Here is a 20808-nt window from a genome sequence, read left to right as displayed (position 1 = left end):
TGTTTTTATTATTGTTGTTAGCCGCCCCGAGTCTACGGAGAGGGGTGGCATACAAATCCAATAAATAAATAAAATAAATTTTGTGTAGATTGTGGTCATTAGTTGAGGGCTACTAGCATGTAATTAATAATAATAATAATAATTAATAATAATAATAATAATAATAATAATAATAATTATTATTATTATTATTATTTATTAGATTTGTATGTCGTCCCTCTCCGCAGACTCGGGGTGGCTCGTACCTTTTCTGGGGCCAGGGGGCTTCTTTTGACTTGATCTTTGCTGATTTTTTCCTAACCCCCCCTGCTTTTTTCAGGGCACAGGCAGAAGTTGGAAGAACAAACAAAATTCCAAGATCGTTACGGAGAGTTGGAAAGGCTTCGGCACTCAATGAGAGTCACTCCGGCGACAGCCAATTCTCGGGGGTCCCTGGGCGCCCCAGGGCACTTCGGTACACAAGCTCAGAGCCAGATTCAAGGTAAGAGCGAGGCGTCCACAGAGTACAGTTCAAAAAGTCGAAATACAGCTGTGACAGTGTGATCAAAGCTCTGCCTATTTTTCATTTGCATTACGTTAAAAAAAATCAGGTTGAGTTTCAGTCACATTACACAAAATTTCGATTTTGGGGGTCTTTGGTTCTCTCTGAGCTTGGTAGGTTTCTTGCAGACCTTTCATTGCCAAACTAGGTAACATCATCAGTTGCGTCACACGTTACCTACTTTGGTAATGAAATTTGCAAGAAAATCTGAGAGAACACCAAAAACCCCACGGTTAACCCCTGAGTTCACATATTCCCATCTCTTGATATTTTTACTTTTATTTAACCATAGTTTATGGACTTCCCTACTTCCTTAAGTAGCAACCAGCAGCAACCTTATTGGCAAAACTTTGGTCAAACAATAATTAAAGCTAAACTCTTGCTTGAATAGCATCCAAATGCATGTTGATTAACTGGCTAGAATCAACCAGAGTTGATTTGTTCCCTCTGATGTGGTACAGCGTGGGGAATTCTGGGAGTTGAAGTCCAAATATCTTCAAGTTGCCAAGGTTGGGAAACACTGTCCTACAAGACTGGTCCCAAATTTATGTTTTCCTTACAGTTGTAAGTGCAAACAGACCTCACCTACAAAAAGAGATTGATCAAATTGAACGGGTCCACACAGACGGGTTACAAAAATGGTGGAAGGTCTTAAGCATAAAACTTATCAGCAAAGACTTAATGAACTCAATCTGTATAGTCTGGAGGACAGAAGGGAAAGGGGGGACATGATCGAAACATTTAAATATTATATATTAAAGGGTTCAATAAAGTTCAGGAGGGAAATGTTTTTAATAGGAAAGTGAACACAAGAACAAGGGGGCACAAACTGAGGTTAGTTGGGGGCATAGTTCCCTCTAAGCTGAGCAGTGAGCAATCGCTCACTTAAAAATCATCATCAACTCAGAGTTTTCCAAACCTGCCCAGAAGCCGAGAGGGAAAGAGTGAGAGGGAAGGAGAGAGAGAAGAAGAGAGGATAGAAAAAAAAGAGGAAGGAAAAGAGAAAGAAAAAGAATGGGAGTAAGGAAGAGAGAAAGAAAATCAAAATCTAGTTTGAAACTAGCTCAACTATTTAAGTGGCATTTTGATATTGATAGAGTTGCCCTATTATGAGCTCACTGTTATAGACACACAGTATAGTATTTTATTTTGAAATTCTCTGAGGCAAAACAGGGTGGGTTTTTTGTTTATTTATTTATTTGTTTGTTTGTTTATTTAATATTTCTGTGCCGCCCAGTCCCGAAGGGACTGCCGCTCAAACACTATACTTTTCCGCCCACCCAAAAAAAAAATTAGAGGGAACACTGGTTGGGGGAAAGATCAGAAGCAACGTGAGAAAATATTTTTACTGAGAGAAGTAGATGCTTGGAACAAACTTCCAGCCGATGTTGTTGGTAAATCCCCAGTAACTGAATGTAAACATGCCTGGGCTGAACATATATCCATCCTAAGATAAAACACAGAAAATAGTATAAGGGCAGATTAGATGGACCATGAGGTCTTTTTCTGCCGTCAATCTCCTATGTTTCTATGTAACAGTCGCTGTATGAGGCAGCCATAAAATGAGGACTACCTATGACTTAAGGCCAAAAATGGGCAGGAGACAGAGGAATAAGCTAGGTTTTAAGTTAAGGTGTTTGTTCAGTTTGAAACATTTATGCAAAATGCTCCCTTACTATGCATTTGCCTTCTCTTTTACTGGGTATCCTTCTGTCTCCACCCATGGTGGTCTATTTGGGTAGCAAATGTTGCCAGATGGAAGGATACATCGAAGCTGCAATAAAATTAAAAGCCCAAACAGATCCATTGTTGGATTTTTGTGGGTCATTTGTGTATGTGTGTGGGGGGGAGACGCAGCAGAGTGGTGCCCTCTGTCAAGATTTGTGCAAATGAAAGGGACCTCAGCATTCAGGGTCCTCTCGGCAGAAGGAGCTGGATGGCTCTCAGATGTAGCAGAAGCAGCTTATTGCCTTTTGGAAGAAAGCAGTTGAGCTCTGGAAAAATGCTAGCAACACTTATACCATAATCAGCAACAGGTTTCAAAAGCCACGATTACCATTTCTTTAAACAATTAATTCAGTCGTGTTGGTTTCAGCCTGGAAAGACCACACAAGAATCTTGGTAGCTTTAGTCTTTTTATGCTAAACCTTTCTACAGCTTCATAGAAAAGGAAAAGAGTCTATATTTACTCTATGCATTTTATCCTTCCTGGAGGAGAGTTAAACAGGAGAGAAACCATGTAAAGAGAACCTGTGTTTTAATAATAATAGACTTCTTCATTGGCCGAGTGGGATTGGACATGCAAGGTGTTTGTCTTTGGTGCATATGCTCTCAGTGTTCATAAAAGAAAAGAGACATTTGTCAAGAATCATGATGTACAACACTTAATGATAGTCACAGGGTACAGGGGCGGCGCAGCAGGTAGAGTGCAGTACTGCAGGCCGCTGAAGCCGACTGTAGATTTGCAGGTCAGCAGTTCAAATCTTATCACTGGTTCAAGGTTGACTCAGCCTTCCATCCTTCCGAGGTGGGTCAAATGAGGACCCAGATTGTGGGGGCCATAGGCTGGCTCTGTTAAAAAGTGGTATTGCTAACATGTTTTAAGCCACTCTGAGTCAAAGGAGAAGGGCGGCATAAAAATCGGATGGATGGATGGATGGATGGATGGACGAACGAACAAACAATCAATTCATACTGGGCTGGGACTATCATTATGATTCTTGAAGAACTTTTCTTTTCTTTTCTTTTATGTACACTGACAACATGTGCACCAAGACGAATTCCTTGTGAGTCCAATCACACTTGGCCAATAAAATTCTATTCTATTCTATTCTATTTGTGGGAGGAAATGGGTGATGGGAACAATGAGAAGATTAATAGTAATAGTAATGCAGACTTAGTGAATAGTTTGACAGTGACAATGACATGGCAAAAATCTGCAGGCTACGGTCAAAATATCCAAGGTGGAGGCCCCAACAATGTGATCAAAGCTCCAATACTTGTTGTCGTTGTTTTGCCCATTTTGATTTTTACAATCATGCCCTGCAGACAATGGAGCAAGTGTTTCACTTATCTATAAGCTCTTTAAAGCAGCTGCGTCTTTTCCAGAAATGCAGAATAGCTGCAGAGGACAACCATGTCAACTGAGACAGAATAATTTGACCAATTGATGCTACGCTGTCCCAAAGGTGTTTTTTTCAAGAGGCCAACAGGACTTTCTGGGTTTTCTTTGAAGACCTTTCGCTTCCCATCGAAGGATGAGAGGCACCAAGGGTACACCACAAATTATTTTGGTGCAAAAAAAAAAAGGAAACGTGGTTTTGTTCTCTTATTTTGCGGTATTTGCATGGCCTCTCTTGTTTGGAAGTTTGCATAGGTGGTCACAGTGCATTCCTTTCTGCCAAAGTCAGAGCCCTGGATCTGGATTTTGAAAAATTCTCCCTCTAAAAAGGGTTTTCCCCATCTGCTTAATTTGGCAGCTGCAAAAGAGTTTTCCAAAGGAAGCTGAGTATTAATGAAGGGAAAGTGACAGTTTCTTTGAGCTTCAGAGCTTTCCAGGGAACGGATGATGGAGCCAAGATGTCATTTTTCCTCTCCTTTGTATTTCTTCTTCAGTTGCCCATTCCTGCACACAAGATTTTGAAAGCAATGTTAATAAACATTATCATAACATTAACATTGTCAGGTTAATAAACATAATGTCAATAAGATTTTGAAAGCAGTTTTATTGCTATCTGAATTTTTTTTTTTAAAAAAAATAGTGATTTCTGACAGTCTCAAAATGGGTGAACAGTGCAGTCAGGCGGTAGGGAAAGCAAGTAGATTGCTTGGATGCATAGCTAGAGGTATAACAAGCAGGAAGAGGGAGATTATGATCCCGCTATATAGAATGCTGGTGAGACCACATTTGGAGTACTGTGTTCAGTTCTGGAGACCTCACCTACAAAAAGATATTGACAGAATTGAAGGGGTCCAAAGACGGGCTACAAGAATGGTGGAAGGTCTTAAGCATAAAACGTATCAGGAAAGACTTCATGAACTCAATCTGTATAGTCTGGAGGACAGAAGGAAAAGGGGGGACAGGATCGAAACATTTAAATATGTTAACGGGTTAAATAAGGTTCAGGAGGGAAGTGTTTTTAATAGGTAAGTGAACCCAAGAACAAGGGGACACAATCTGAAGTTAGTTGGGGGAAAGATCAAAAGCAACATGAGAAAATATTATTTTACTGAAAGAGTAGTAGATCCTTGGAACAAACTCCCAGCAGACGTGGTTGGTAAATCCACAGTCACTGAATTTAAACATGCCTGGGATAAACATATATCCATTGTAAGATAAAATACAGAAAATAGTATAAGGGCAGACTAGATGGACCACGAGGTCTTTTTCTGCCGTCAGTCTTCTATGTTTCTATGTTACCATAGGGACCTTGATGCCCTCGGAGCTTGGTTGATTTCTTGCAGGCATTTCATTATTCAACCAGGTCACATCTTCAAATGCTACTTTACCCAGTTGGGTAATCTCATAAAACCTGTTGTTGGCTAAAGAGATAAAACTGAGACCTACTTTAAAGCACAGCCGTCGACGAAACCTTTTCTGCTTTAGTTCCACCGCTTAGCCCCCTCCGGTTATCCTTCTATGCCGACGCACGAGACTTTGCAATGAAATTTCTTCCAAATTCCCGAATTTCAGGGAACGTCTCAAGGGCAGAATGTATTGCCTTGCCCTGATGTAATGCTAAGATGGCCAAGAATGCATGCGGAGATCTCATTTCATCGCATGCTCATCTCTTGAGTCATCGGCAGCCTCCGTGGCTTCCCATGCTTCTAGTCCAACTTGCATCAAGAGGTGATGTGAGTTCTTTCTGATTGAGAAACCATACAAGTAAGTCCTCGACTTAACGACCACGACTCAGCCCAAATTTTCTGTCATTAAGTGAGACATTTTTCTATATCACCTTTCCTGCCTCAGTTGTTAAGTGAATTGCTGCAGTTAATAAGTTAGTTATCCGGTTGTTAAGTGAATCACTGCAGTTAATAAGTTAGTTACCCGATTGTTAAATAAATCACTGCAGTTGATAAGTTAGTTATCCAGTTGTTAAGTGAATCACTGCAGTTAATAAGTTAGTTATCCAGTTGTTAAGCGAATCACTGCATTTAATAAGTTATTTATCTGTTGTTAAGTGAATCACTGCATTTAATAAGTTAGTTACCCAGTTGTTGAGTGAATCTGGCTTCCCCATTGATGTGGCTTGTCGGGAGGTCGCAAACTGCAACTGTCATAAATATGGACTAGTTGCCGAGCATCCAAATTGTAATCATATAACCATGAAGGTGCCACAATGGTTTTAAGTGTGAAAAACAGTTGTAAGTCACTTTTCTCAGGGATGTTGTAACTTTGAACGATCGCTAAACGAACTCTTGTAAGTTGAGGACTACCTGTGCTGAATGTTGCTATGAGGAGGTAGAATAGAAAGCACCAGCAGTAGCACCGTCCACCTCTTTTAATAGCAAAGTCAATTCAGAAACATAAACGAAGACAAATTTTAAATCAGTTCTCGAACGTCCTCAGCACATGGTGGTATTTAAACAGAGCCCTCTGTCGTGGGGAAAGAAATACAGGTAGTTTTCGCTTAGTGACCATTCATGTAGCATTTCATTATCCAAAGTTACAACGGTACTGGGAAAAAGTGCCTGACGACTGGTCCTTGCACTTATGACCATCACAGCACCACCCATGATCACACGATTGCGATCTGGGTGCTTGGCAACCATCATGAATTTAAGATAGTCGCATCATCTCATGCTTAATCTGATTGCCAATCAATTTAATTTAATTTATTTAACTTCTAAGCCACCCAACTCCTATTAGATGTGCGGTGTACAGTCATAGACAATATAACACAATGCAAAATATAGCAATGAATAACACAACAGATAATAAATATAAACTGGTAAAAAAAAAAAAATACAATATTCATTCAATAACATTCATCTTTCTGGGGCCGAGCTAGTTGTTCTGGGGCCTCCAGGCCTGCCAGCAGAGCCATGTTTTCACAGCCTTTCAGAAGGCCGGAAGAGTGGGAGCAGTACGAGTCTCTGGGGGGCAGTTCGTTACATAGAGCCAGAGCCACCACAGAGAAGGCCCTCCCACGTGGCCCCGCCAATCGGCATTGTCTAGCTGATGGAGAAGGCTGACCCTGGGGGCTCTGGTTGGTCGCTGGGAGTTATGTGGCAGAAGACAATTCCATAGACAGTCTTGTGGTCTTCCATGCTGGTTTCCAACAAAACCAGTGAAGAATCCAGCAGGAGGTCTCAAATTGCATTTGCATGAGATTCTCTGAACAGTGACAACCAAGACTGCTAAAACTTCTGTCACTAAGTCAACTGGTCAAGTGACATTTTCCTTAATGTTCACTTTGCTTAGCAATGGAATTGTCGCTCCCAACTAGGATTATTAAGGGAGGACTACACCTGTACTGTGAGAAGAGGCAGAGACAGCATTTAGCTTAAGAGCCAGCGAGAACAACAAGAGTCCAACTGTTCTGTTTGGCTCGATGGATTCATATCTCATCTTTCTTCCAAGAACTTAAATGGCACTCCTAGCACTATTTTCCCCCCTACAACAACTTTGCAAGGCTGTTTGAACTGACTCGCCCTTGCGTTGACACTCTGATTTGAACGTAGGCCTCCCCAGTGTTAATCCATTGCCTTAACCACTCTGCTCTTCTGTTGCTTGGAGTAAAATATTCAGGTCCATTTTCCAACCTTCTGTTAATTTTTCTTTCCCCCAGCACATCAAAAAGCATTCTACAGCCAATGAATAGCCTGAGGCCTCATATAGCAATTTTTGTTTCTCCCCATCTTACTTTTTCTCAGAGATGTTGTAACTTTGAACGATCGCTAAACAAACTGTTGTAAGTTGAGGACTACCTGTGCTGAATGTTGCAATGAGGAGGTAGAATAGAAAGCACCAGCAGTAGCACCGTCCACCTCCTCCAATAGCAAAGTCAATTCAGAAACATAAACGGAGAGAAATTTTAAATCAGTTCTCGAACGTCCTCAGCACATGGTGGTATTTAAACAGAGCCCTCTGTCGTGGGGAAAGAAATACAGGTAGTGACCATTCATGTAGCATTTCATTCTCCAAAGTTACAACGGTGCTGGGAAAAAGTGCCTCCTTCTCCAATAGCAAAGTCAGTTCAGAAACATAAATGGAGACAGGCGTGACACTCGGAGAATTGTGTTTGCTAAGGGTATTCCTCAGCACGGGCAGTGCACAGATAAATAAACAGAAAGTCAAAACTAGCTTTAACACTGTATTTCGGTTCAATGGATTTCCTTCCCTGGCTTTCCGCTAACGGAGCTGAGATTGCAACCCAGCCCTGGGAGCCGAAGTGACGGACTGACGGCTTTAACTTCTGGGCCATTGGTTGGAAATCCCCACTGGGTGATTGAGGAATTTGCAAGTTATTGTAAGACTGCTGATCCTCGACATCCATTTTGCTTTTCCATCCAGCTGGGAAGGAACCTTCATTTTATTTGGGGATCCCTACTGGTAAAACAGACTTCAAAAGTTGCCCTCTTGAAAATCACCAAAGCTTCCCTTTAGTGGCTGTGCATCCTTTTAAAATCACATTCTCCTCTACTCGTAACAGGCCGATAAGGTCCCACAGAGTGGGCCTTCTCCGGGTCCCGTTGACCAAACAATGTCGTTTGGCGGGCCCCAGGGGAAGAGCCTTCTCTGTGGCGGCCCCGGCCCTCTGGAATCAACTTCCCCTGGAGATTAGAACAGCCCCCAGCCTCCTTGTCTTTCGCAAATTACTCAAGACCCACCTTTATTGCCAAGCATGGGGAAGTTAAGATATTCTTTCCCCCGAGGCCATTACAAGTTATGCATGGTATGTTTGTGTGTATGTTTGGTTTTACTATAAGGGTTTTTAGTTGTTTTATTAATTGGATTGTTACATTGTGCCTTCCATCCCCTGTCCAATTGTCTCTCCTTATCTCATTTATCTTTTCTTCCTTTCAAATATGTTCACCTATACTTTTATATCTCTTCTTCTATTCTTTTCTTTATTTATATTATTACATATCTATTCTCTTCAATGTGTATTATGTATTGGACTAAATAAGTAAGTAAGTAAGTAAGTAAGTAAGTAAGTAAGTAAGTAAGTAAGTAAGTAAGTAAGTAAGTAAGTAAGTAAGTAAGTAAGTAAGTAAGTAAGTAAGTAAGTAAATAATAAAAGTGCTCTCCCCCCCCGGAGGCTCTCTGGAAGCCAAAAACACCTTCCCAGAGCCTCTGTGAGCCAAAAATCAGCTGGCTGGCATACACATGTACATTGGAGCTGAGCTAGGGCAACAGCTTGGGTGCCAGCAGATATGGCTGCCAGCAGATATGGCTCTGTGTGCCACTTGTGGCACCCGTGCCATAGGTTCGCCATCACTGCCCTATACTATTTCAGACAAATTGTTGTCCAATCTCTTCTTAAAAACCTCCATTGCAGACGCATTCACAACTTCTGGTGCATGCTGTTCCACTGATTCATTTCAAATGGTCACTAAACAATTGCTTGTGAGTTGAGGGCTACCCGTCCACATGATGGGTCCATTTGGCATTATGCTTCAGTACAATCAGTGAGTCAAGGGAGGCTCTCAAAGGAATTTCTGCTCTTGGCTGTTATTGTCATGGCTAAAATATAGAAGTTTGTTCAATCGTGATGTATAGCCAACGACTCAATAACGAACCACAATATAAATACAGGAGTTAGCAATCCATGGCTCTGGAGCCACATGTGGCTCTTTCGTCCCTCTGCTACGGCTCTCTATCACCAATCGGCTCAACAATTGATAGTGTTTTGGTTAAGACAAGTTTGTTCAGTCGTGATGTATGGCCAACGACTCAATAACGAACCACAATATAACTACAGGAGTCAGCAATCCACGGCTCTGGAGCCACATGTGGCTCTTTCGTCCCTCTGTTACGGCTCTCTATCACCAATCGGCTCAACAATTGATAGTGCTTTTGGTTAGGACAAGTAGAGGAAAAAGGACACAACGCAGGAGGAGACTTTATGGTAAGGGATCCGGACTTCTGGTCAGCTGTAGAAATGAGGACCTTTGTGGCTCCCTCAGGAACTTTCTCCTTAGTTCTAAGTTGCTTCTCTCCTTGATTAGTTTCCATTCGTTGCTTCTTGTCCTGCCTTCAAGTGCTTTAGAGCAGTGATTTTCAACCTTTTTTGAGCCGCAGCACATTTTTTACATTTACAAAACCATGGGGCACATTGGGGGGGGGGGCACAGCTAAAAAAGTTTGGACAAAAAATTCCTCTCTCTCTCTCTCTCTTCCTCCCTTTCGTCTATTTCTCTTTCCCTCCCTCTTTCTCTCCCTTCCTCTTTTTTCTCTCTCTATCTCTCCATCCCTCTTTCTTTCTCTCTTCCTTCTTTCCTCTTTTTTGCTCTCTTTCTCTCTCCCTCCCTCCCTACCTCCCTCTATGTCTTTCTCTCCCACCTTCCCTCCCTCCCTCCCTCTTTCTTTCTCTCTCTCTTTCTTTCTCCTCTCTTGCTTTCTTTCTCTCTTGTTCTCTTTCTCTCTCTCTTGCTTTCTTTCTTTCTCTCGTTCTTTCTTTTTCTCTCTCTTGCTTTCTCTCTCTCTCTTGCTTTCTTTCTCTCTCTCTTGCTTTCTCTCTCACTCTCTTGTTTTTTTCTCTCTCTCTTGCTTGCTTGCTTTCTCTCCCTCTTGCTCTTTCTCTCTCTCTTTCTCTCTCTCTTTCTCTCTCTCTTTCTTTCTCTCTCTCTTGTTTTCTTTCTCTCTCTGAGCTTCGCGGCACACCTGACCATTTCTCACGGCACACTAGTGTGCCGCAGCACACTGGTTGGAAAACACTGCTTTAGAGCAGTGTTTCCCAACCTTGGCAACTTGAAGATATTTGGACTTCAACTCCCAGAATTCCCTAGCCAGCATTTGCTGGCTGAGGAATTCTGGGAGTTGAAGTCCAAATATCTTCAAGTTGCCAAGGTTGGGAAACACTGCTTTACAGAACAGCTTGACTTCCACTTAGATTGGAGCCCTTAGATTTTGGAACACTGGTAAATTAGTGCAAGCCCAATTTGTGCAAATTGGCACTCTACGCCTCTCCTTTAGCCTCCCTTCCTCTCTTTTTTTGAATAATACACACATGTCCCTCCCGATCACAACAATTCTTGATGACTATATGTGTTTGCATATAGGGGGACTAGGTGTTCTGAAGTAAGCAGGCATTATTTTAATTATTTAAAATGGGCAGCTTATGAGTCAAAGGCAATCAAACGCAATTTCGGGATACGAACTGAAATGTAGACTGTTTTCAGATGTGAATGTTGGTGCTGTGATTATTTACAAAGTCTCTACAATGTTCTGAGTGCTGCGTGGATATTAAAAGATTAAGCTAATCCCTGCCCACAGGCTGACAATATAATAGACCCAAAACAAAAATGGAAGAAGGAAAAGTCTTGAAAGGCTAGTTGTTTGAGAGAGAGGAGGGGAAAGCAAAGCGTTGCCTGTAATTTATGTAAAAACTCTGATTAAAAGCAATCTTTATTTATACATCAGGCTGATTCATCAGGTGAAATCTTTTTAAAGGATTGCATTTAATCAATTGAAGATTGCGTTGGGTGGGATGTCAGATTTATCCTGGAAGAAGATTATAGAATTTAAAAAAAAAACACAGGAGGGAAAACCCATAAGGGAAGTCGACATAAACATTTATGCATGGGTGTTAAATCTCTCTCTTGTTTATTCTGTCAATCAATGTAACTTAGTCCAGAAAAGCAGACAAGCTATTTTAAGAATGTATGAATGGCTGGCTCTGATTTGCCTCCTTGTCTCATCAATGAATATTTGGGGGCTTGCATGGAGATTTCTATCTGAGAAAGGAGCGATGGAAGCTTGCAAGGAATGCAGGTAATTCCCTTCTGGGAGGACCCTCCTAAAATATTGTCCCTGTTCCTTGATTGCTGGCTCATGTGTGAGTCCAGTTGTCCAGTGGTTGTTGATCTAGAACTGCAAAACATGGAGGTCCATGGTCCAATTAACCAGAGGTGAAAGGCTCCCGGTTCGCTTGTGCCTGTCAGTCATCGGAGAGCCAGTCGCGAAGGGAGCACAAAGCTCGGGTGCCACCATTTGGGTTCTTTTACCCTCTGGCCATGCTCAGAAGACTTTGTGCATACATAGAGGATAAAAAAGAACCCAAATGGCAGCGGCTGGGCAGGTGGGCGGAGCCTCACACTCCCTTCGCGGCCGGCTCTCGGACGGATGGCAAGCACAAGCGAACCAGGAACTTTTTTTCTGCTATAGTACAGTAATCCTCGCTACTTTTGCAGATTCCCTACTTCAGGGTTTTCAAAGGGGGCTTAAATCCATTAAATCCATTGAAAACTTTAAATCCATTAAAAATTCATAAAATTCTTCTACAGTACTACTGTGCTCTATTAAAGAAACTGGTAGGATAACACATGTAGTTCCAGCTGAGAAACATTATAGAATGGCTGTTTAATGCAAAGGGTGGGTTTTAAAAATCCAAATACTCGTTAAACACATAAAAAAACGATCTTTCCTTTACTTCACGGAAATTCATTTTTCACGGGTGGTCTTGGAACACATCCCCCGTGAAAAACAAGGGATTACTGTATTTCAATTCTGCATTGTCCAAATGTGCATGTTTTAATAATATCGAACTCCAACACTAAAACATATCAAGAGTCTATAACAGTGATGGTGAACCTTTTTTTTCTTGGGTGCCGAAAGAGCGTGGGCGTGTGCTATCACACATGTGTGAGTGCCCACACCCATAATTCAATGCCTGGGGAGGGCAAAACAGCTTCCTCTGCCCCCCCGGAGGGCCTCTGGAGGCTGGAAATGGCCTGTTTCCTAACTTCTGGTGGGCCCAGTAGGCTTGTGTTTCGTCCTCCCCAGTCTCCAAAGACTTCCCTGGATCCAGGGGAAAGATAAAAGCCCCTCCCCCATCTACCTGGAGGCTCTCTAAAAGCCAAAAACACCCTCCCAGAGCCTCTGTGTGAGCCAAAAATCAGCTGGCCGGCACACACATACACGTTGGAGCTAAGCTAGTGCAACTGCTCATGTGCCAGCAGATATGGCTCCACGTGCCACCTGTGGCACCCGTGCCATAGGTTCACCTTCGCTGGCCTATAATATAACCATAGAAATTGGAGTGATGGCACACCCATAGAAGAGAAGATTTGTAGCTCAGGGTTGAACTATCAAGTCCTTGTTTCTCTGTGAGCTTGGTGGCTTCCTTGCAGATGTTTCATTACCAAACTAGGCAACATCATCAGCACACTGATGAAGTTACCTAGATCAGGTAATGAGATGTCTGCAAGGAAGCAACCAAGCTCAGAGACCACCAAGGACCCCATAGCATATCCAATTTAACAATTTCCATAATTATTTTGGTAGCACCATCATGATACCCTGTTTTCTCACAAATAAGACCCTGCCTTTTTTTAAAAAAAAAACCTCTGAAATAAGTGCTTGGCCTTATTGCCATGCACTCAAAAGTCTGATTGGGCTTATTATCAGCAGATATCTTATTTTGGGGAAAACAGAAAAGATAGATATAGATATAGACATAGACATAGAATACTGTATTGTCTTCCCCAAAAATAAATCCCTGTCTTATATTTTTTTGAACCCTAAAATACGCGCTTGGCCTTATTGCCCTGCTCTCAAAAGCCCAATACGGCTTATTATCAGGGCTTATTATATATTATTTTTGGGGAAACAGGATAGATAGATAGATAGATAGATAGATAGATAGATAGATAGATAGATAGATAGGGAGGGAGGGAGGGAGGGAGGGAGGGAGAGTAGATAGATAGATAGATAGATAGATAGATAGATAGATAGATAGATAGATAGATAGATAGATAGAGATAGATAGGGAGGGAGATAGATAGATAGGTAGGTAGGGAGGGAGGGAGGGAGAGTAATAGATAGATAGATGATAGATAGATAGATAGATAGATAGATAGATAGATAGATAGATAGATAGATAGATAGATAGATAGATTGATTTTCCCTGAAAACAAGACCATGCGTTATATTTTTGGCCTTATTCCCCTGCACTCAAAAGCCCGATTGGGAAATGCGATATCTCATGGGTGGATAGAGCATCTCTACAGTTGGTGGGGAGAAACCTCAGCTACTTATCTTTTGACATATAAATGTTTTGAACGTGGCCTCATCCACTGTGATAACAATTTTGTCAATGGGAAAGTTCACAGCTCACAAAACTCTGGTGCCAATTTCCAGACCTTCTCACCAGCCAAAAAAATGGGGTCAACACAAGGTCTAGATTTTCTCCAAACAAAAAGGCTGTTAACAGGTCATCAACAGCGGGTCGCTACTGGTGCGCACAAACCGGTCCGAACCAGGAGGAACCCACTCATGATCCAATCCAGCATAGAGCTGTTTGGGTTTTTACGGTTTCTAGCATAGCTAGAGGTATAACAAGCAGGAAGAGGGAGATTGTGATCCCCTTATATAGAGCGCTGGTGAGACCCCATTTGGAATACTGTGCTCAGTTCTGGAGACCTCACCTACAAAAAGATATTCACAAAATAGAACGGGTCCAAAGATGGGCTACAAGAATGGTGGAAGGTCTTAAGCATAAAACGTATCAGGAAACACTTAATGAACTCAATCTGTCTAGTCTGGAGGACAGAAGGAAAAGGGGGGACATGGTCGAAACATTTAAATATGTCAAAGGGTTAAATAAGGTTCAGGAGGGAAGTGTTTTTAATAGGAAAGTGAACACAAGAACAAGGGGACACAATCTGAAGTTAGTTGGGGGAAAGATCAAAAGCCACATGAGAAAATATTATTTTACTGAAAGAGTAGTAGATCCTTGGAACAAACTTCCAGCAGACGTGGTTGGTAAATCCACAGTAACTGAATTTAAACATGCCTGGGATAAACATATATCCATCCTAAGATAAAATACAAAAAATAGTATAAGGGCAGACTAGATGGACCATGAGGTCTTTTTCTGCCGTCAGACTTCTATGTTTCTATGTAAAATAATGGCAACCTTTGATTTAAAAAGGACAAAGCGCTTTGTAAAGCAGCTCAATGTGGAATTCCTGTTTGGTGGCTGCTGGGAATGGGGAGCCCCCAAAGCATTGGCATGATATTAGCCAGGGCGGCGACCTCTGGTTCAACACGCATTCTTCACTTCCCAGCTCCCTGATCCAAAGGGTTGCCGTTTCCGTTGATCGATTGGGTCAAAAACGCAGCGTGTGCCGGTGCCATGCTTGCTCTCACAATGGCTAAATTCTTACTTCTAAATGAGTATATTCAGTGAAGGCAGCAGCTGGTGCGATTTCCAGAAGAAAATAAACATTTCCTTCAAATATTTTTATTGGCAGCAAGACAAACCAAATATACTTGCCCTCCAAATTGCTAAGAAAGAAATACAGGAATGCGCAAAATCCAGAAATATAAATCGGGCCATAGTAAATTTTTCAGAAGGAAGCAATAAACGTCTGAGGGTTGTGTGTGTGTGTGTGTTTTTAAAAACCTATTATTATTGAACTGGTAGATTTTGCTCATGGTTTAGCTTGGGTTAGGAGAATGGGGCAGCAGGATGGAAGAAGGATGGTCATCTCCAGCCGCAACTGGAATGAAAAACCAGAAAAATAGTAGCTGCAAAGATTTTAGAATGAAAGAAATGACATTAGGTAATAGATCATAAGAGATCATAATAAGAGTTGGAAGGGATCTTGGAGGTCTTCTAGTCCAACCCTCTGCTTAAGCAGGAAACCCTGTACCAGTTTAGACAAATCGTTGTCCAGTCCTTTCTTAAATGCCTCCAGTGTTGGAGCATTCACAACTTCTAGAGGCAAGCTGTTCCACTGGTCAATTGCACTCACTGTCAAGAAATTTCTCCTTAGTTCTAGATTGCTTCTCTTATTGATTAGTTTCCACCCATTGCTTCTTGTCTTGCCTCCCGGTGCTTTGGAAAATAGATTGACCCCCTCTTCTTTCTGGCAGCCCCTCTAATATTGGAACTCTGCTATCACGTCACTCCTCGTTCTTCTTTTCACGAGACTGGCCATACCCAGTTGCTGCAATTGTTGTTCGTATGTTTTTTAAGATTTAAGCTACCCTCTGAAAAGGACCAGGTCAATCTGGATGTCACCCCTAATATGGGTTACATCTTTCCTGCCTTGCACTGGTCTCCTTAGAGGCGTATCTTGTTGGCCACAGAGAGACAAAAAACAATGCAGGACAGCTATGAAAAGATTTGATTTGGAGATATCATGCTTCTAAAGCAATCCATTCAGCTCTCTGGATCAAACCAGCTTTTCAATTTGGACCAACCACGGAGAGCAAATCACACTATCAGACGTCTCTGCATCCGTCAGAGTCCTCGGAAGGAGTTTGGCTGATGCAGGAAATTGATTTACAAAAGAAAATCAATCCCATAGTTTGATCTGATCGTTGTTCCATACTAAATTATTGGCTTGAAAACAGACCAGAGGCCACTCACAACATAACTCTACCCCAAATTGGGGTTCAGTTTATTAGGTGCTAGAAAAGTTTAGTTTCATCAAACTCTCCTTTTTGATGAAACGATAGAGGGAAGCTATTAAAATGCAGAGGGAATATATTAACTGAATTTAATGTAAGTTATAGTCAAATGCAAATAATATCCATCTTTTTTGTAGTTCTTCCCTGCTCAGACTTCCAGTTCTGGCCAGAATGACTTCTAGACCTCCTTCCAAAGCCTGGAATAACTTCCTGCCTGAAAGAGTTGGGTCCTTCTTAGGGATCAGTTCCACTTACCTCCCCCCACAGATTCACATCATGTCGGAAGTGCGTGTTTTCCCTGCATCATGTTGGGGAAATGACCCTTTGCGCATGTTCTGTCGGGCTCTCTGGTAGACTCCTCCCAAAAATTCACAGGTACAAATTTCAGACACACACACGTTTGAAAATTCAAAACAATGTTCTTTATAATGAAAAGTCACTTAAACCAAGCCCTCTTTTGGTATAGCAAAGAGCCCTCGTCTCCAAACAAACTGGTAATTTGTACAAGTCCCTTATCAGTTCTGTGATACTTAGCTTGCAGCTGTGAGGCAATTCACAGTCCTTCTTCTTTCACACAGTGAAACACACTTTGCTCTGGTTTAGTTTCAAAGCTGGGGAAAATCAGCACACAAAAGTCAAAGTCAGCAAAGCAGGCACGAAACACAACGATCAGATAATCCTCCACAATGGCCAAACCCACAGGCTGCTATTTATAGCAGCCTCACTAATGACCACAGCCCCACCCAACCACAGGTGGCCTCATTTTCTTTGATAATAATCTCTCAGTTGTTGTTGCCTATGCATCGCTCTCCGCATGCCTGGCTGTATCATTAACTTTTGAATCCAAAGAGGAGCTAGATAATTGATCTCCTTCTGAGCTGTCTGCCACACTCTCCTCCTCCCTGTCACTCATGTCTTCTTGGTCAGAGGAGCCTTCATCAGCAGATTCCACCGCAAAACAGGCCTGCAGCATGTGGATGTCTCCCCCACATCCACAGTCCTTGGGCCAGAGCTAACCACAGCAGCGCATATGCACAGAGGGCTCTTTTGCCAGCCGATTTCAAGGAGCGGAGATCGGAGGAACAGCTTGGAGGCGTAGACAGCTGGACATCGCTGTTGGTTTGGTGTGCACAGGCAAATTTCCACCACCAGTTTGGCTAAACCGGTCTGAACCAATATCAACCCACCACTGGTCCTTCTGTTAAAAGCATTAAGCCTAGGCCAGTGATGGCGAACTCTTTTTGGTTCACGTGCCAAAGGGGTGTGAACAGTGAAGGGCTACCAAAAATTTTACTACCACACTGTGGCCGTGGCTTATGTAGGAAGCCCTGCATTTTCTTTCAATATCTTTCAGTACAAATTGTGACTAGGTGGGAGTGACTACTGACCAAGATAAGTTTTCAAATAGGTGCTTGGACTCTTTTTTCAGTTGATTAAGTCACATTATTGGAATAGCCACAAAAAAGGACAAATGATAGACAGCACTATTTGTTGAGGAGCACAGGAACATTTTAAGGTTGTGTACTGAACCCACAAGGTTCAGTAGGACTAGATTACCTACAGGACCACCTTCTGCTGCACGAATCCCAGCATCTGGTTAGATAACACAGAGTCGGCCTTCTCCAGGTCCCATCAACTAGACAATGTAGCTTGGTGAGTCTTAGGACAAGAGCCTTCTCTGTGGGGGCCCCAGCCCCCAGGAATCATCTCCCCCCAGAGATTCGCACTGCCCCCACCCTCCATGTATTTATGCCACCAGGTTTGGGGTCAATAGACCCCAGCCTCTGGCCAGTGAATGTGTAGGATGTTTATAGTGTGTATTTGAATGTTTGATTTTTAAATGTTTAGCTTTTTAAAATATTTAAACTAATTATTTATGTTAATTGGATTTAGATGTGTTTTATATACTATGTTTTTTAATGAAGTATTGTGAGCCTCCCCAAGTCTAAATAAATAAATAAATAAATAAATAAATAACAGATTAGACAAATAGCTCAATTTTCTTTAATTGCTATAAAAGTTCAGTTCGAGGTAATGATTAAACTATTTGTGGGTAAAAACATACTATTTAATTATTTCCTATTTTGAAAGTAATTAAGGATCATACTAAGATACTAGAGAAGCAAGGACAATAAAAACCTATTAAGTATTCAATAAATAGTGCATAAACTTACTACCTCCATTGCGTTTCCCTCCCCATGGGGCAGCTGCCCATCACTGGTCAATGGTAGTATTCAATTTTTTTTACTGCCGGTTCTGTGGGCTTGGCTTGATGGGCGTGGCAGGGAAGGATACTGTAAAATCCCCATTTCCTACCGATCGGCTGGGACTCGGGAGGCAGAGAACAGATGGGGGCGGGGCCAGTCAGAGGCGGCATTTCCCAGTTCTCCGAATTACTCAAAGTTCCGCTATGGGTTCTCCAGAATCCCACTTCCTCTGTGGGCCTTCTCCGGGTCCCGTCAACAAAACAATGTCATTTGGCGGGGCCCAGGGGAAGAGCCTTCTCTGTGGCGGCACCAGCCCTCTGGAACCAAGTCCCCCCGGAGATTAGAATTGCCCCCACTCTCCTCGCCTTTTGCAAGCTCCTTAAAACCCACCTCTGCCATCAGGCATGGGGGAACTGAGATACTCTTTCCCCCCAGGCTTTTACAATTTATGCATGGTATGTTTGTTTGTTTGTATGTGTTTGGTTTTACAATAAGGGTTTTTTAGTTGTTTTAGTATTGGATTTACATGCTGTTTTTTAATTACTGTTGTTAGCAGCCCCGAGTCTACAGAGAGGGGCGGCATACAAATCCAATGAATGAATGAATGAATGAATGAATGAATGAATGAATGAATGAATAAAATATCCACCAATGCTCGCCCAGGATTTCCACTTTTTCTTCCTTCGGCATGCATTCCCACAGCAAAACATGTCAAAACCTCTAGACCCAAACATCTGGATTCTGTAAACATACATGGAACAACTTCAAGCCGTTTGTGCTAGATTTCGCCTGCTTGTTTTCTCTTTGCCTGTTTCTCTTCCGTGGACTTTTTCTGGGTTTGCCGATTTGATGCCCTATTTTCATCTCCATCAATGGAATCCTTATCTTCCTGGGGTGGCTGGAAGCACGGCGGTATCGCCCGGCAGCCAATCAAGGCGGAGGCAACCTGTTGGGCTCAATGCAAGGACCTTTGCCAACCACAATGGCAACAGAGGATTGTCTGTGCTCCCCTTGGCTTCCAGGACGCGGGGCCTTTTTGCTTGGCTGAGCATCGGCCAAAGGCTTTATGAATGAGCTGAGACGCCTGTTCTGTTTTTGTTTTTAAAGTTCCGATGCACGCAACACGAGGAACAAATTACGTTTTCTTCCTGATAATATCTTGTTTATATATTATTAGCCCATGGTCAGATGATGATGTGATGAAGCGGGGGGGGGGGGGGCGGTGTTAGTCTTTCCAAAGAAGTTGCAGACACAGGGCGTTCCGATTTGTGCAGTTTAATTATGATGTTTAAAGAGGGAGGGAACTTTACCTAAGAGTAAACCCCACGACATTCGGTGGAAGAAACCCAGAAAGACATCTGATAGGCCTGGGCTGCATAAATGGTAATTTATTCAGATGTTCTATAGAAAGAAAAAACGTTCTCCAGAGAAACGGAAGGAGGGGGAGAGAGGGAGAGAAAAAGGGAGAGGGGGAGAGAGCGGGAGGGAGAGAGGGAGAGAGGAAGGGAAAGAGGGAGGGAAGGAAAGAGAGGGAGGGGAAAGAGGGAGAGAGGAAGGGAGAGAGGAAGGGAGGGAGGGAGAGAGAGGGAGGGAAAGAGAGGGAGAAAGGGAGATAGAGAAGAAGAGAGTAGGGAGAAATGAGGTTATATTATATGTTTGCTTTAAGTCAATTAGTAAAAGGGAGGGAGGGGGAGAGAGGAAGGGAGAGAGAGCGAGGGTGGGGGAGAGAAGAAGGAAGAGAGGGAGGGAGGGAGGGGGAGAGAGGAAGGGAGGGAGAGAGAGAGGGAGGGAGAGAAGAAGGGAGAGAAGGAGAGAGGAAGGGAGAGAGGAAGGGAGGAAGGAAGAGAGGGAGAGAGGAAGGGAATGAGGGAATTAGAGAGGAAGAAAGGGAGGGAGATAGAGAAGAAGAGAGTAGGGAGAAATGAGGTTATGTTATATGTTTAGTATAAGACACAAATAACACACACACACACACACACACACACACACACAATGACATGGCTCAGTATTTAAGATGGTGAGCTTGTCAACCCATCCCACTCCAGGATGGGACCTATGAAGCCATCTCTTTCAGGAAAGAGTTATCTATAGGGGGCACAGGAATGTCAACTAAACAACAAAATCGTGGCGGTGGTGTGATTGCCACAAATGTTGGTGTAAATCCTTTTTATTTTACATATATTGGGGGGGGGGGGGGGTCCTACATGTGAAGTTGCTGGGAAAGGAGGAATAGAAGCCTGTGCGTGTCGGGCTGGACAAAGCATATAAAAATATTCATGAACCTCATTTCTAATTCTGAAATGTTGGCAGATGTGACAAAACCGAGCAAATTTTTCCATTTGTGCCCTGTTGCATTCTCCTTATACAACATTTATTTATTTATTTATTTATTTATTTATTTATTTATTTATTTATTTATTTATTTATTTATTTATTTATTTATTATTTAGATTTGTATGCCGCCCCTCTCCG

The 20808-nt window shown here is 42.5% G+C and overlaps 2 protein-coding genes across 2 annotated transcripts in view; one reads left to right on the top strand and one right to left on the bottom strand.

Moving 5' to 3' along the window:
- The window catches only part of NCMAP (non-compact myelin associated protein), a 610040-nt gene that overhangs the window by 328314 nt on the left and 260918 nt on the right, over positions 1-20808 (bottom strand). The gene's annotated exons all lie outside the window — the stretch shown is intronic.
- The window catches only part of RUNX3 (RUNX family transcription factor 3), a 227838-nt gene that overhangs the window by 198926 nt on the left and 8104 nt on the right, over positions 1-20808 (top strand). The window contains exon 5 of the mRNA XM_070764236.1: positions 320-481. Coding sequence (XP_070620337.1) covers positions 320-481 — 162 coding nt within the window. The remainder of the gene's footprint in view (positions 1-319; positions 482-20808) is intronic.

The sequence above is a fragment of the Erythrolamprus reginae genome, chromosome 11, assembly GCF_031021105.1.
Source record: "Erythrolamprus reginae isolate rEryReg1 chromosome 11, rEryReg1.hap1, whole genome shotgun sequence".
In the NCBI taxonomy this organism is placed as follows: Eukaryota; Metazoa; Chordata; class Lepidosauria; order Squamata; family Dipsadidae; genus Erythrolamprus; species Erythrolamprus reginae.
Note: the sequence above shows the minus strand (reverse complement) of the source record. Positions and strands in the feature narration are given on the sequence as shown.